This window comes from Magallana gigas, chromosome 1 (genome assembly GCF_963853765.1).
Source record: "Magallana gigas chromosome 1, xbMagGiga1.1, whole genome shotgun sequence".
NCBI classification, from domain to species: Eukaryota; Metazoa; Mollusca; class Bivalvia; order Ostreida; family Ostreidae; genus Magallana; species Magallana gigas.
The window spans coordinates 17440071-17458422 of record NC_088853.1 but is presented as its reverse complement, the minus strand read 5'-3'; the positions used below and the strand labels follow the sequence as shown (position 1 = coordinate 17458422).

Sequence of the window (18352 nt, the reverse complement as noted above, 5' to 3'; positions counted from 1 at the left end):
TAACTAGTGATGAAAACTCAAGCAAATCAATCTGTGTAAATTTAAATGACATACGATGTTTGTAGTTAAAGACTATTGAGATGAGGAAAGGTTATTTAAAGGTGATGAGTAGGTTGGCGCGGATATATTTCCATTAACTGAAGTGTTTAGCTTACCTGAGCTAAAAACTCAAGTGAGCTTTTCTGATAAAAAGTTGTCCGTTGTCTGTCGGTGATTGCGTTTGCGTTGTTGTAAACTTTTATCATTTTCATCTTCTTCTCAAGAACCACTGGGGAAATTTCAACCAAACTTGACACAGGCACGTAGCATCAGGGGGACCAGGGGGGACCTGCTCCCCCCCCCCTTTTTTTCTCGCAGCAACAAATATTTTAAAATTTACACCATCAAATTGAAATATCAAGGAGTTGCCCCCCCCCCCACTTTTTTGGGAGTATGTAAAAAAAAATGATATGAAAAAAAGGAAATGAGGAGTGAAATTGAAGTTATATATTACGCCACTCCCTACCCCCCCCCCCCCCCCCCCCCCCGATTTGGATTTTGAAGATTTTGGTAAACTTAAAATTATCCCTTTTTTGTCTTTTTTTTTTTGTTTTACATGTTTATGAAATTCAGAATATAAATTATTTTAATGATGCTTCATAACAATAACGTTGTTTCATAGGGTGTACCGGGGCTTAGAGTTGTGGTTAACACAATGAAAAATCATGTTTTAAACAACCATTTTCTACGAAATATGAAGGATAAAAGTAACAAATCTCAGAGTTTTGTCAATTTTTGACTAATGAAATATATCTAGACTTCATACAGTCTCCCCCAAAACGGCATTAAACAAGTTATTCACCTCCTTTTTGAAACGATCTCAAATTGAATATAGGTACCGGAATTACTTTTCTCGTGATTAAATATAAAAGGGCAAAATATTGTTTTAATTTTTACATAATTCCTTTCAAGCCGTAAAATATGGGAATAGATTAATTAAATCAATTATGACATCATAATGGTCCTAGCACCAAAAGGACAGTCTGGAATCATTTACTAGATCTTGACCTTAAGGTTGGGCAACATCGGGGGAGGGGGACAACTATTTACATAGGAATATATAAAGACAATCTTTAAAAATCTTTCTCTCAAAAGTTTTTTGGCCCGGAAAGCTCAAATTGGAGTTGAAGCATCCTCAGATAGTGTAGATTCAAGTTTGTTCAAATCATAGTCCCCAGGGGTAGTATGGGGCCACAATGTGGGTCAAATTTTTACATAGGAATATATAGAGAAAAGCTTTTAAAAAACTTCTTCTCAAAAACTATTTGCCCAGAAAAGCTCGTATTGGAGTGGAAGCTTCTTCGGATAGTGTAGATTCAAACTTTGTTCAAATCATGGTCCCCGGTTGTAGGGTTGGGCCACAATGAGGGTTGCATTTTACATAGGAATGTATAGAGAAAATCTTTAAAAATCTTCCTCTTTAAAACTGATAGGCCAGATAAGCTCAAATTTTTGTGGAGGCATTCTCAAATTTAAGCCAGATCTACTGTACTTAGTTGTCAATATATCTTGATTTTGATACTGCAATGCTAATTTGATCATAGTTAGGGATATTGTTGCTCAGATGAGCGAAGTGGCCCCTGGGCCTCTCTTTGGTTTTTTTTTCGGCTTCGGCCGTTCACAGTTGAGTCGATATGAGACATCCGGCAAATTTGACTTTTTGCGCAGGCATTGCTCCTTGTACTTCTCTACTTACTATGCAATGGCGACCTCATTTAAATATGCCACTGCATGTTGATTACTAAAATCGTTACTTTAATCCGAAAATAAATCATTTTACAGTTACATACATAAGAATTCAAATCATGTTTTTTCTTCACATTTCAGAAATAAATATCGTTTTTTAGTAAACGTGGCGTTATTAACAGCAATTGCTCTGTTGGCATATTCCATGATGCGCGGTAGCCTGATTTGGCAGTTGCAACAAGACGATAAAATTTACGTCACAATATAATTTTAACGTTTTTATTTTCTCCTTTTTTGATTCTGATATTTTAGGTATGATCAGTCAATTTAAATCCAAAATTAAAAGCTTTAAATTGATTTAGGCAAACAAAGTTCATGTCAAGATTTTGTTTGCATATTAAGGACGTTGTTTACTCAGGGTTTGAGTTCTCAAATTCGGATTCTTATAAAGTTCAATGTCATGAGTAAAATTTGTTCTTAACACTAAAGTATTCATGAAATGAAAATTTATTGACATACCATTCGATATTTTTACTACATTATGGAATTAGGCTCAAACAAAGTTGGACTATTAGCAAAACAGAGGAAATTCGGATTAAAATTTTCAGATTTTTTTTTAAAAACAATTCTATTTTTTAAAGTTTATTTGGCATTGTAAAATATAAATATACTACTAGAATTAATATGTGATGTAGAATTTTCAGACTAGATGTGACCCAAAAAGACAATCCAAAACCTAAGAAGCAAACATCTTTAATTATTATTCTATTGACATTCCATTTGATACATTAAAAGAAAACAAACCAAAAAAGGAAACAAAACATTAATTTAAAGTTAACATTATCTTATTTTCCATTTAGTCAGATTTAAGTTGATTTGGATTTTAGGCATTAAAAACAAACAAACAAACAAAACCAAAAACAAACAGACAAAAGTAACAACGAAAGATGTATACTGCATGTAGTTCAATAAATGTTTATTTTTTTAATTTTACTTTATATATAGTTTGACCTGTAAAATGTAGAACCTTTTTGTTGTTAATTGCTTTGCTTTGCTTACATTTTTTGTTCATTACTTCTTGGGGTTTTAATTTATAAGACTAATTATAAGAGGTTCGTTTCATAAAAAAAACAAATTGCATTCCAAAAGACTTTTCTAAAGACTTAGCATAAAATACCATTTTTTATAACTTTTGTTCCAGGTTTTATGCAAGGTAAGGTTAATGTTACTAATGCCACTGACATTTGAAATATTTTGATTTGGACACTACACAAATTTAACATTGTCAAAACATTTTTTGTCTCATCCTTTTTAGAAGCGTGGTCATAATTTTAGTAAAATTTCATTTTTCTACTTTTATTATTGACATTGCTTTGAAAAGACTTTTTTAATTGTCAACCAAAACTTGAGTGTCTGTTAGAGTAAAACTATGAGCAAGATCCAGGGCTCACAATTTTTTGTAATGTAAAGAAGGCTCGAGTACGAAACATGTTTTTTAATGTTGTTTAAATAAACCATATATATAATTTTTTTGGAGGAAGATTTTTCTATCTGTTGATAAAAACAAACTTTGTGTGAAATATGAAGTTTATAGTCTGTCAGTTTGGCCATTGGGAGATAATTTAGAAGTATTTTGAACCATTTTAACAAGGCCTGGGACTTTCAATAGGACGTTACTATCTGTTTCTTGCCTCAAAACAAGTTAAAAATGACGCTGGTTTCGAGCGAAATAAAAGTCACACAAATCTTGCTGATTTCACAAAGCAAGTGGCCTACAAAGAAATACAAAGACCTACGTCACATTTCTATTTGAGACCAATGACCCTAAGTCCAAGCTCATGTTAAAATGGTTCCATAATCCACATGCAATTAAATACACAGTCATATTATTTTTAATTTAAAAAAAAGTAACTTGAATGTTGACATATGTAAATGCTAAATACAAGGAACTATTTGCACTCAGTTTTTTTACCCTTTCCCTCCTTGTTTTAGACATTGAGACTTAACAAGTTACAAACAATATATCTAAGTTAATCAAAATAATTATATATCTGTTTTAACTTAGACCAGGCGAATTCAAGAATGAGTAAAACCATTTCGGTTTTAGAGGGCGAACATAAGGACGATATTATTCCTATACTGATATTTATTAATGTATTTACAACAGAAACAATAAATTACTATGGTAGTTTGTTTATGTTTTTTAAAGCGCTAAGCATAGCTGCAGCGCTTTTTTGTCGCCAGATTTCTAAACCTACTTCCACTTTCGTTTTCGCGTTTCCTATATATCGCCACCTACTGGCGGATGCTGGAGAAGAAATTCGTACTCTGGAAAAATCATATCTATGCAATTGGGAGAACTTAATTATATTCAAGTTATCTTGCACGCAGATGCATTTGTTCTACCAGTATTAAATTAACAATAAGTGTCATTTCAATGCCATTATTATATTTCCGATACTGGTGCTCCAAAAGCCATATCATGATGATTTATTTCGAGAAAAAAAATGGATGTTATATGCATTAAGTTGTGTTTTAGGTGTTTAGTAATAATTGGAATAATTCTACAATATCAATAGGTTTTGAGTGTTTTTAAATGTAATATGTTACAGTTATGAACACCATGTTTTATATAAAAATGCAGAATTTTATACAAAATTTTTCGATGAACACCGGGCCCTTTCCACGATGTGCATTGTAAAATAAGGCTGGAAATATTGTTGAAATACCAAAGTTTATATTTTGAAGAATAAGTAGCATTCCCTGCAAGGCAGATCTGTAATGCGGTTGGTATTATATTACTTTTGTCATACTTTTTTGGCTTTTAATTTTGCAATGATATTGGTATCGTAATTTGCCACTTTTTTATGTTCATTAATTGTTTTTGTTCATTTTTTGGTATGGAAGTTGTCAAGTGTAAAAACAAATGATGAAAATTAGCAAGTAATTTAAACATAAATATATATTAATCATCATTTGATCGCTGTTATTGGCAACAATCTTATTTTACTTATTTTTCTTTACAAGAAGCATGCACTCTGCAGCTTTGCTAAACAGTTGCGAAATATGTTTAAAACTAATAAGCAATATCATTACAATTACTACAAATGATCTACAAAACATCGTTGTTTAAAAGGCTATATTAAAGTTTACATGTCATTTCCATCAAAATTAGTTGAAAAGCTTGAAAAAAAGTCTTTTTAAATAACACTGCGCATAGATCACAATCAATTGAATATGTGGAATGCTATATATTTAGTTAAAATCATGTTTAACGCATCATTTGTCCAGTAATGCCAAAAACACTTTACAATCAGAAAAAATAATCAGCTTTTCCACATGCATAGTATGTGTGACCAGTATAACTATGTCATTCAGTAACATTTCAGTTCCTTTTCAGTCATATTTCAGTTTACTGAATAGCACAGTTTCATTCTGTGTACATGTAATAATCAAGCAAACAAAAACCGATTAATATATGTAAGTTCAGAACAGACAGCCAGGCGAATGGTGCAACATACAATTCCCTAACTTTTTCGCTGGTTCCAAAATCACATTCAATATCCAGGATAAAATGAACCTAAAATGATGAAAAAAAAATACAAAAGTTAAAAAGCAAATACATACAACAAATCATATCCATTAAGTTAAGAGACTTTTAGATGCAATTTTATTTCATGTTTGAACCAAATACTAGTATACCTGTAGATAGATGAACAAATATATATAGGCTATAAAGATAGATAGATAGATAGATAGATAGATAGATAGATAGATAGATAGATAGATAGATAGATAGATAGATAGATGGATAGATAAACGCACTAGGCTTCTGTATTCGACATATCCTCGCGTGGCTTTTGTTATAGTTTATTTTTTTTTACAAAAATCTTCTCAAGAGTAAAACAGACATCGATATCAATATTTGTTTTAAGTATATTTACATTTGTAAGTGAAATGTATGACATTTGAACAATACCGCCCCCTTTAAAAAAAAGCCACACACATAAAATAAAAAGAACAAAATACAAAACCACCAGACATGGATCTGATGATAAAAGAGTATCTTTCTTTTTAAAGTTTTTTTTTTATGAGACACCTATATATGAAAAACGTTGATGGATTTTAATTATTTTATATATTGATATGATTTTAAAATCTTAAAAAAAATCTACCGATTAAAAGTAAATAATATCTTAGTACTTCTACCTCAAGAATGATGATGCTAAGACAATTCACGATTAATGAGGATATTAAAGTCATTAAGACTGTTGATGAAATCCACTCTATGTGATTGTGGTCAATACCTACTTTGATCACAAAACTCTCCGTACCAGCCAGAGTCACAATTGCAACGCGTTTCCGTTTCTGATAGAGCCTCACAGCTTCCTTGGTTACAGTTTACATTGGCACACGTATCTTAAAAATAATCAAAGTGGGCTTTTATAATTTCAATAGTTTTAGGATTTATTTTATCCCGAAACTACAGCTTGGTTTGATTGTATAAAGGTAAACCAATTAACCAAAGCAAACCCTGTTCAATTTTCAAATATAACAGTGTACAAATCCCCGACCTAAAACTGCATTGTGACGTCATCCATTTATTCGTTTAGGTCATGGTTTCAAATGCAGATATGCAACAGAAATTGAAATAAGTAGATAATTGTAGCGTAAATTGTGTTTATGTTCTATGATAAACAATTTATATAATGCCTTGAAACAAAAACACTATTTTGGCAAGTGTAAGAATTTTTAAACGTTTAATATAAATAAAACATTAGTTAACTGTACATCAGAAGAAAATAATGGTGATTAAAACAAAATATATGGTATGCCTACTTACATATGTCACATGTATCGCCGCTCCAGCCTGCTTCGCATTTACATTTGAATGCCGAGGAGGACAACGGAAAACATATTCCATTTAGACAGCTTTTCTCGGTACAAACGTCTAAAAACGAAACGACAAAACAAATACATTTTCAATTGCACATGCATTGGAAACGGAAGGGGGGGGGGGGTAGGAGGGCCCTCCCGCCTTTTTAGCTCACCTGAACCGAAGGTTCAAGTGAGCTTTTCTGATCACCCGTTGTCCGTCGTCCGTCCGTCCGTCCGTCCGTCTGTCTGTCTGTCCGTCCGTCTGTAAACTTTTCACATTTTCAACTTCTTCTCAAAAACCACTCGGCCAAATTTAACCAAATTTGGTACAAAGCATCCTTATGGAAAGGGGATTATAAATTGTTAAAATAAAGGGCACAGCCCTTTTCAAAAGGGAGATAATTGCGAAACAGTAAGTATAGGGTGCATGTCTTTAAAAATCTTCTTCTCAAGAACCACTGCACCAGAAATGCCAATATTTACACAAAAGCTTGTATATATAGTGAAGATTCTAAATTGTAAAAGTTGTGACCCTCAGACCAAAACTGGGGCCCCAGGCGGGGTTCAAAGTTTAACATAGAAATACATAGGAAAATGTTTAAAAAATCTTCTTCTCAAGAACCACTGCACCAGAAATGCCAATATTTACACAAAAGCTTGTATATATAGTGAAGATTCAAAATTGTTAAAATCGTGACCCTCGGACCAAAACTGGGGCCCCAGGCGGGGTTCAAAGTTTAACATAGAACTACATATGGAAAATGTTTAAAAAATCTTCTTCTCAAGAACCACTGCACCAGAAATGCCAATATTTACACAAAAGCTTGTATATATAGTGAAGATTCTAAATTGTAAAAGTTGTGACCCTCAGACCAAAACTGGGGCCCCAGGCGGGGTTCAAAGTTTAACATAGAAATACATAGGAAAATGTTTAAAAAATCTTCTTCTCAAGAACCACTGCACCAGAAATGCCAATATTTACACAAAAGCTTGTATATATAGTGAAGATTCAAAATTGTTAAAATCGTGACCCTCGGACCAAAACTGGGGCCCCAGGCGGGGTTCAAAGTTTAACATAGAACTACATATGGAAAATGTTTAAAAAATCTTCTTCTCAAGAACCACTGCACCAGAAATGCCAATATTTACACAAAAAACTTGTATATATAGTGAAGATTCTAAATTGTAAAAATCGTGACCCTCGGACCAAAACTGGGGCCCCAGGCGGGGTTCAAAGTTTAACATAGAAATACATAGGAAAATGTTTAAAAAATCTTCTTCTCAAGAACCACTGCACCAGAAATGCCAATATTTACACAAAAAACTTGTATATATAGTGAAGATTCTAAATTGTAAAAATCGTGACCCTCGGACCAAAACTGGGGCCCCAGGCGGGGTTCAAAGTTTAACATAGAAATACATAGGAAAATGTTTAAAAAATCTTCTTCTCAAGAACCACTGCACCAGAAATGCCAATATTTACACAAAAGCTTGTATATATAGTGAAGATTCTAAATTGTAAAAATCGTGACCCTCGGACCAAAACTGGGGCCACAGGCGGGGTTCAAAGTTTAACATAGAAATACATAGGAAAATGTTTAAAAAATCTTCTTCTCAAGAACCACTGCACCAGAAATGCCAATATTTACACAAAAGCTTGTATATATAGTGAAGATTCTAAATTGTAAAAATCGTGACCCTCGGACCAAAACTGGGGCCCCAGGTGGGGTTCATAGTTTAACATAGAAATACATAGGAAAATGTTTAAAAAATCTTCTTCTCAAGAACCACTGCACCAGAAATGCCAATATTTACACAAAAGCTTGAATGTATAATGAAGATTCTAAATTGTAAAAATCGCCACCCTCAGACCAAAACTGGGGCCCCAGGCGGGGTTCAAAGTTTAACATAGAAATACATAGGAAAATGTTTAAAAAATCTTCTTCTCAAGAACCACTGCACCAGAAATGCCAATATTTACACAAAAAACTTGTATATATAGTGAAGATTCTAAATTGTAAAAATCGTGACCCTCGGACCAAAACTGGGGCCCCAGGCGGGGTTCAAAGTTTAACATAGAAATACATAGGAAAATGTTTAAAAAATCTTCTTCTCAAGAACCACTGCACCAGAAATGCCAATATTTACACAAAAAACTTGTATATATAGTGAAGATTCTAAATTGTAAAAATCGTGACCCTCGGACCAAAACTGGGGCCCCAGGCGGGGTTCAAAGTTTAACATAGAAATACATAGGAAAATGTTTAAAAAATCTTCTTCTCAAGAACCACTGCACCAGAAATGCCAATATTTACACAAAAGCTTGTATATATAGTGAAGATTCTAAATTGTAAAAATCGTGACCCTCGGACCAAAACTGGGGCCCCAGGCGGGGTTCAAAGTTTAACATAGAAATACATAGGAAAATGTTTAAAAAATCTTCTTCTCAAGAACCACTGCACCAGAAATGCCAATATTTACACAAAAGCTTGTATATATAGTGAAGATTCTAAATTGTAAAAATCGTGACCCTCGGACCAAAACTGGGGCCCCAGGCGGGGTTCAAAGTTTAACATAGAAATACATAGGAAAATGTTTAAAAAATCTTCTTCTCAAGAACCACTTCACCAGAAATGCCAATATTTACACAAAAGCTTGTATATATAGTGAAGATTCTAAATTGTAAAAATCGTGACCCTCGGACCAAAACTGGGGCCCCAGGTGGGGTTCATAGTTTAACATAGAAATACATAGGAAAATGTTTAAAAAATCTTCTTCTCAAGAACCACTGCACCAGAAATGCCAATATTTACACAAAAGCTTGAATGTATAATGAAGATTCTAAATTGTAAAAATCGCGACCCTCAGACCAAAACTGGGGCCCCAGGCGGGGTTCAAAGTTTAACATAGAACTACATATGAAAAATGTTTAAAAATTTTCTTCTCAAGAACCACTTCACCAAAAATGCCAATACATACACAAAAGGTTGTATATATAGTGAAGATTGTAAAAATCGTGACCCCCGAACAAAAATTGGGGCCCCAGTAGGGGTTTAGATTTTAACATATATAGGAAAATGTTTTAAAATCTTCTTCTCAAGAACTATAGTGCAACTGTTTTGGATATTACTATGCATACATGTACATCCTTAAATAATGTAGATTCAAAAAATTGTAACTCCCGGACAATTGATGGGCACCAAGAGGGGTTCAAAATTTAAACATTTTAAAAAGCATAAAGGAAAAGTTTCAAAATTTTCTTCTCAAGAACTACAATGTTTTAGTTTGTGGAATTTCTATGCATGCATCCTTCGCTTATGTAGATTCCTAATTGGTAAAATCGTGACCCCAGACCAATACTGGGGCCCCAAGATGGGGTCAAAGTTTATTATAGAAATATAAAGGTAACATGTTAAAAAATCTTCTTCTCGAGAACTACAATGCTTCAATTTGTGAGATTACTATCATGCATACAACCTTGGATAATGAAGGTTCGACAGTTTTAAAATAGTGACCCTTGGACTAATACTAGGGACCCAAGATGGGTTTAAAGTTAAATGTAGAAGTACCGGTATATATGGAAAATGTTTAAACATCTTCTTTTCGAGAACTACAATGCATCAATTTGTCAGATAACTACGTAAGCACCCTCAAATAGTGTAGATTCGAAATTAAAAAAGCCGTGACCTCAATCTAATACTGGGGCCCCAAGAGGTGTTCAAAGTTTAAATTAGCATAGAAATATAGAGGGAAAATGTTGAAAAATCTTTTTCTAGGGAACTATAATGCTTCAGCTTGTGAGATAACTATGCAAGCATCCTTAAATAATGTAGATTCCAAATAATTAAAACTTTAGCACTGGACTAATACTGTGGCCCCAAGAGGGGTTCAAAGTTTAACATAGAAAGATATATTGAAAATGTTTTTAAAAAGTTTTTCTCGAGAACTATAATGCTACAGTTTGTGAGATTACTTTGCAAGGATCCTCAAATTGTGTAAACTCTAATGTAGTGGAACCAAGAGTTATCTTTCTTGATGTTCTGTATAGTCTGAGAGTTATTCCTCTTGAAGTGGAACTCTTCTCTTCTTTTTCAGGTTGTGTACGTGCGGTCACACCGCAGTGCTACACATTTTAATTCCTATGTTACTATTTATGTTGTTCAAGCCAACCATAAACCTCGGACCATAACTGGGTCCCCAGAAAGGGGTTCAATGTTTAAAATAGAAAAAGCATATGCTACGAAATGTAATGTTACAAGGAACTGCTGTTCAGGTGAGCGATGTGGCCCATGGGCCTCTTGTTTTTGCAAAGTTAGACCAAACCATTATAATTAGGCACATAGCATCCAGAGTGTTCAGCCCCCCGCCCACTTTTTCTCGCAGCAAACATCATAATTCATCGTTAATATTCGTCAAAAAGATTGAAATATTAAGAACTTGGAGTCATAGGTATACGCCCCCCCAACCCCCCCCCTCCCCACCTCGGTAACTGTTAAGGAATTTCATGATTTGGGGGAAATCATTTTTTGCAAATACAGGGACCCCCCATGATTTCAGGGAATTAGTTTTGTTTTGTTTGTTTTTTGCTTGTCAAGATTTCTGAGGATTAGTCAAGCCCCCAAACTTTCAATTTGCTTCCGACGCCACTACTTAACGATAATACATATAAGAATAACGTTTATATTATTAGTGAATAAAATAGTTTTATTAGGTTTCGAAATTATTAATTTATCTTACAGCAACACAAACCCGTACTTTGAAAGTGCCTATTGTGTGTTTGTGCATTCGATAGAATGTGATTTCATTAATGGAAAAAAAAAATATGTGCATTAACATTTTTCACAAAATTCTCCTGAGAATCCGAACCGACAGTTGCACCAGAACTGGGGATTATGGCTTCTGCTCACATTGACTTCACATTTCCCACCATATTGGCACACAACGTTATCACATGGGTTATCTTCATCTGTTGTAAAAATGAAAGATTTTTTTTTCATTTTTGATCAGTGGCATCAAAAACTCCATCCCGCCAAAAAATGAGGTATGGTATGAAAAACGTGGAGTAAGTAAATCTTTTTTAATAAGTTTAAAAGAATAACATTTTTTTTCTTAAATGTCTTATACAATAAAACGCTTTATATCGTGTTCCTATTGTTTGAAATTTAGTTTGTTTGTTGTTGTTATTAATTTTATTATTATCAGTATCGTTAATTTTATTATAAATATTTTGTTTTTAGAGAGTAGCAATTCAAGTTTACTCATAAAGTACTGTTCAACAAATAACAATTGCATGTATTATACTTTAAAATGGTTGCTAATGAAGTAGCACTGCAATTTTAACATGCGTTAATCGTAAGTGTATGACATTTACGCTTGAATATTCAAGGAACTTACAGCATAGAAGTGGCGATATGCGGATGTTATCAAGAACAAGTTTCGGGACTCCGAATCTACCCTCAAACTCAATCTGTGATTAAATAAAAAAAAACATAAATTATTCCACTATATCTGTATCTTCTACTTCTTTTCATTTTTTCATCTTGTTTATGGTCTCTAGCTCCCTTGTTTTTGGGGGTTCTTTTTATCATTAAAATATTGCAATACAATGTTTATTTATCCCATAATGTAGGACAAATATCTATATAAAATCTAGGAAATCATTGAGAAAATACAGACACTACAAATTCTTCAATTTCGAATTTTGGTGAAAACTAATAAAATAATTGAAAAGAAAACACAGCTGTATCTAAACAAATCATAATTTTGCTTATAACGCTATAAAAACAAATCGGTGGTTCTGCTGTGCATGTTTACCTTCATGTCATTGACTGCAGGTAAGTTAATTTCCACACTCGTCCAGCTGGTATTACTATCTTTAGAAAATTCATGTACATCACTCAATGTCCCAGAGTTACTGAATATTCTGACCGTCAACGTGGTTTTGAATTTACTTCCATAATAGTTGAATTCTAATCCATAGTTAAATCGCAGGCATCGGTTGGCTTCTAGATTCAACACTAGTAATTAGTCAGAAAAAAGGCAGCGAACACTGCTGTGACAGTCATTCAACTATAGATTGGCAAAATGATTAATGAAAGTTGACTGAATTGCAAAGCTATGTCATAACTGAAAAATGACTAATTAACATAGCTATGCCATTACTAAATAGTGTCTCATTGGCATTATCACGCCTTGATTGAAAAGTGACTGAATTATCTAGCTATGTCAGTACCGAGGGACTGAATACCACAGCTATACCATTATTGAAAAGTGACTTAATGGTCTAGCTTTGCAATTCCTAAAGGGCTAATCAATGGCATAGTTATGTAATTACTTAATTATTTGACATGCATCTCAGTAAACATTTCTTCGACTGAATAGCAAGGTTTCATCCTGTCGAAACCATGCACCTTGAAAATAGACATTTTTTTCGGAATTTATTTTTAACTTAGCAATATCAATAACATAGAAAGTATAAAAAAAAACAACGTTAGAATAATGGCTACATGCCATTCTGAAAACATAATGAGAAACTGTCTGAGTTTATAGCAGAAAAGGTGTTGCCTGCGGATAGATAATACATACTTGTAAATACGACAGATGTTTCTAGTTTTGCAACTCCCGTGTAGGTAAAATCAGCGCCAACGTTGTATTTACGGAGTGAAGCCATAAGGTTACCATCAAATGCCGCTATATCAAAGTTATGAAGGTCCCAATACTGCAACGCGTATAAAGTAAAATTTATATCAAATATATATATATATATATATATATATATATATATATATATATATATATATATATATATATATATATATATATATATATATATATAATTAAATTTATTTCTAAAGATTAATTATTGACAGCAAAATTCATTTTTTAACAAATCTCACGAATATACCTTATGCTTAAATTAAATAGTAACAGTACAGATTTAAAACATATGTTGTATACTATCTTGGTAAAAAGACATATTAAATAAATAAAAAATTAAGAGATATATAAGCCTTTAGAGTGATAAATATATTCAAATTCAATTGAATTATCGAAATCACTTTATTTGAAAACAAAGTTGTGTTAATGATATCGATTGCACGACCAAAACAAATAATTGGCTCGCAATTGAATTCGGCTTTTAACTGATCTTTCAATATTAACTTAAAAGTGTCACACTGCATCTAAAAATATTAATAAAATTAGATACGATCTCGTTACGAGTAACGAGTAAGTGTTCCGGTCAATTGCTGTTTTAAATGATACCATGTATATTCGATACAAACTCAGAATTAACCCCCCCCCCCCTTCCTTTCTGATAATGTATAAAATTCCCTTATTACGTAATAATGGGTGTGTCAATGAGTGTTCCAGATAGTTATTTCTACGATCAATAACTTTGCTTCTATAATGCATTATAAAATCTTAATCGTTTTTAAGTCATTTGTAATATACTTTACGAGATTCTTGGTCCCAAAAATAAAGAGGTCAGCCCCTGTCTCTTTATTTTGGTGGAAAGACCTCTTGTTGCTCTCTCATTTTTGTTATTTATGTCTTTACAAAATATCAACTGATTAAAAAAGATGCGGATCAAAACGTATGAAAATGTTCATACAAAATTTGTACCAAATTTTCGTGCCTAAACGAGCTCCAAGAAATGGCACCACTGATGCAAAACAACTAAATGGTGTACAATTTTAAGCTATATGCTACCTAAAAAATTCAAATTCATATCTCTGATAGTTTCTGAGATCCGCTGGAAACGGAAGACCTTAATTATCAATGGTCAATGCATGTTATGCACATCATGCACAGGCATTACATGAAACATACCTTGTTCGTCGTCCATTTAAAATCAACTCCTGATGTGCCATGTCTCATTAATGTTGTAAAGTCGCGCTCAAAACTGTCTGTCACTGTTGCATTAGCTGGACAGATATATGTAACCAAGTAACATCATTTGCATTCATGTTTGGATTTAAATTAAAAAAAACCCACCTGACTGACATATAATGTGATTTCATCAAATTACAATATTTACATATAATATAGCAACATTGAGGGGAAATGAGATATATGATTAGATATATATCATATATAATGTTAAGGCGAGAAAAAAAAGTCCGACATACAAGCAACAGTATCGCAATTGGTTCCCGAATATCCCTCAGTACATGAACATGTATATTCGTCTGAGTGCAATCCATCTTTACAGGTTGCGGGGTATTTACATGGCGAACTTATGCAAGCTTCATGCAAAGAAAAAGAATAAAACTTAAGATTATTAAAATCCTGAAAGCAATCAATTTTTCTAAAAAAATATTTTCAAGCTATTCATATATATTCTATTGCGTTTAGAAGAGTTTTACCAGATGGGGCTGCAGTCACTGTCAATAAAAAGCCTCTTCCGGGTTCGATAACGCTGTATTGGCTATCAAAACGGACCAACATCATATTGGTGGGTCCTAGGTTCTTCTTGATAAATCTTGCACCTCCTGAGTTTCCACAGATACTGTGAAAAATAAATTTTTGTTTATTTTTTTCGCATTAATGATGACGAAAGCAATCTACGTTTAAGGGTGCCATTGTATGTTGAAAGTAGATAAATCTTAAAGTTAAACAAAATAAACGATATATACCTTAAATGTTCAGTTTAATCTTGGCACATTTGCATACATTTCCAATAACAATAAAAATTGTCTTCCCATACCTTGCTTTTATTAGTTTGGATGATTATAGTGGCAAATTGTTTGATTGTTGTGTTTAGATTGAGGTATTATTGTAATAACAATGATATCAACATATTAAATTTTAACTTATATTTCTTTTTGTTCAATTACAAAAGTCATAAAAATTTCCTTACGAGATACAGGTAAAGACTAAACTCCGGTAGTTATGATATCTGTTATAAAAAATGATACTAAAACTAAAAATAATGTATTTGTATTCAGGATATTACAGTTTTCCCTTGGTTCCAGAGAGATAATCTCTAATCTCGATGTAGTGTAAACAGTTGTCCAGGATACTGCTTGGAAGTCCTATACTATTGATATAGACCTGTATCGTTGTTTTGTCTGGCCCCTTAAAAATGAATAGGAATTAAAATAAAACCTTAATTCAATCTAACATCAACACGTATTAACACGTCCCTACAATATCATCTATTATTGTTCTCTTCAGGTATTTTGACGCCTTTATTTTGAATCATACTAATAAGTTTTATCTTGCTCTATTATAATACGGTATGTAATTTCATCTTTAATTAAAATTCATTATTCAGTGATAAATAAATATTAAGGAGAACAATAAACTGAAAATAATGAACTGGGAGTTTAAAATAAAGTTTTTATACAAAGGGAAGTTATTTCTCTCCGACCTTTAACCACTGTTTTAATTATCAATAGAGTTTTGTTTTGAATAAGCCTGTACAGTAATGTAAATAACGCTTACTGCAAACTATTTCAAAGGTAAATAATGCAATATATTATGATACGGGCAAAGTTATGAATACAATTATAATACAAACTAGAGCAAAGCTCGTTGCAAAGCAACGAGTGGGTCTTCCGTTAGTATAAGGAGCAAAGCTTGAAGTTCCTGTAAGAAGCAGAGCTCTTAAACCAATAACAAGAGTAAATTAAATAAAAAGATGACAAAAATCGAATTATTCCTGGTACGACTTAACAAAACCCAAATGATTTTAAGTACGAAGTAACAAAAACCTTTTCGATTTCAAGAACGACTTAACAAAAAAATCCGAATGTGTTCAAGTACGACTCAACAATTATTTTTGGTACGAGTTAATTTAACTTTTAACTTTATGCTATTTTTTAAACCAATAACGTGGAATCAAAATTTCCGGAAAAATCAATTTTTAAACCCCAATATCTCTGTAATGAATCATCCGATTTAAAAACGGTTTTCAGTGTTAGATTCAGCTTATTTAGCTCTACTAAATACATATACGTTTTTTATTTTATCAAAAAATTCAAATTTTCGAAAAATTTGATTTACTTCCGGTTTCGACCGGAAGTGACGGATTTTCATTTCCAGCCTTATTACATAGGCAAAACGATCAATATATAAGCTCAAAAAATTTCAACTTTCTATCTTGAATCGTTTTTGAAAAAAGCCGCGGACAAAATGACTTTTTGAAATTTTTAAAAATGACGTTACGTAAAAACGGAAGTGACGTTGCTTTAGAAACTTTAACATCTTTGAGCCATTATAATTTCACATTATCTCTGAAAGTTTCATGAAAATCGGTCGAAAACTTTTTGAGTTATGAAGCCGAAAAGAAGTCAGAAAAAAAAAGAAAAAGTATAATAATAACTAGAGCAAAGCTCGTTGCAAAGCAACGAGTGGGTCTTCCGTTAATGTCAAGAGTAAAGCTTCATGTTCCTGCAGGAAGCAGACTGTTTAAATCAATAACAAGAGCAACTTAAACTAAAACATTAAAAAAAATCGAATAATTCTTGGTACGACTTAACAAAATACGAATGATACTTTGTACGAATTTACAAAAACCTTAACCATTCTAAGAACGACTTAACAAAAAAAATTCCGAAGGTATCAAAGTACTTAACAAAAATCGAATTATTTTTGGCACGAGTTATTTAACTTTGAACTTTACGCTATTTTTGAAACCAAAAACGCAGAATCAAAATTTCCGAAAAATCAATTTTTAAACCACGATATCTGTTATGCATCGTCCGATTTAAAAACGGATTTTAGTTTTGTACTCATCATAAAAATTACCAAAAGTTACATATGTTTAATTTTTACTATTGAAAAACATGAAAAACTAAAACAAGAGGCAAATGGGCCACATCGCTCACCTGAGGAACAATAGGTATGATAAAATTAGCTTAATGGAGTCCCAATACAAACTATCTGGACAATGTACAATAATACATGTAGATCCTGTATAAATAAAATCCATTTCCCCCTGGATACTCTTATGTTTATAATCATTTGTCCCTTTTGGATGATTTTATAGTCATATCACATGTTGAGTATTGCAGTTCTCAAAAAGATCCTTAACAATAGTTTATATATGGGATATAAACCTACATCAAACTCTTAACCTTCTTGTGAGGCCAAAGAACTTAACAATTATAAAGATTCATCTGGCTAATTAGTTTCTGAGAAGAATATTTTTAAATATTTACTCTATATATTCCTATGTTAAACTTTGACCCCCCCCCCCACCCATTGTGGCTCAAACCTACCCCCGGTATCATGATTTTCACAACTTTGTATCTACACTACCTGAGGATGCTTCCACATAAGTTTCAGCTTTCCTGGCTGATTAGTTTCTGAGAAAAAGATTTTTAAAGATTTTCTCTATATATTCCTATGTAAAAATCCATTCCCCCATTGTGACCCCACCATACCACCTGGGACTATGATTTGAACAAACTTGAATCTACACTACCTGAGGATGCCTCCACACAAGTTTAAGCTTTTCAGGCCGAATAGTTTTTTAGAAGAAGATTTTTGAAAAATACCAACAAGTTTTCAATAATTCTCAATTATCTCCCCTTTAAAGAGGGCGTGGCCCTTCATTTGAACAAACTTGAATCCCCTTCACCTAGTGGTGCTTAGTGCCAAATTTGGTTGAAATCTGCCCAGTGGTTCTTGAGAAGAAGATGAGAATATGAAAAGTTTACAACAACGACAACGACAAATTGTGATCAGAAAAGCTCACTTAAGCCTTTGGCTCAGGTGAGCTAAAAACAAAATGAAGGAAACA

The 18352-nt window shown here is 32.7% G+C and overlaps 1 protein-coding gene across 1 annotated transcript; it reads right to left on the bottom strand.

Moving 5' to 3' along the window:
* Positions 1-4953: 4953 nt before the first annotated feature.
* Positions 4954-12608, bottom strand: LOC117688412 (adhesive plaque matrix protein 2). Its single transcript, XM_066084566.1, has 6 exons — positions 12418-12608; positions 11998-12070; positions 11438-11569; positions 6569-6676; positions 6037-6144; positions 4954-5305 (listed from the first exon to the last, which is right to left on the bottom strand). The coding sequence occupies exons 1-6, from the start codon at positions 12421-12423 to the stop codon at positions 5283-5285; spliced, it is 450 nt and encodes a 149-aa protein (XP_065940638.1). The 5' UTR covers positions 12424-12608; the 3' UTR covers positions 4954-5282.
* Between the last annotated feature and the right edge of the window lie 5744 nt (positions 12609-18352).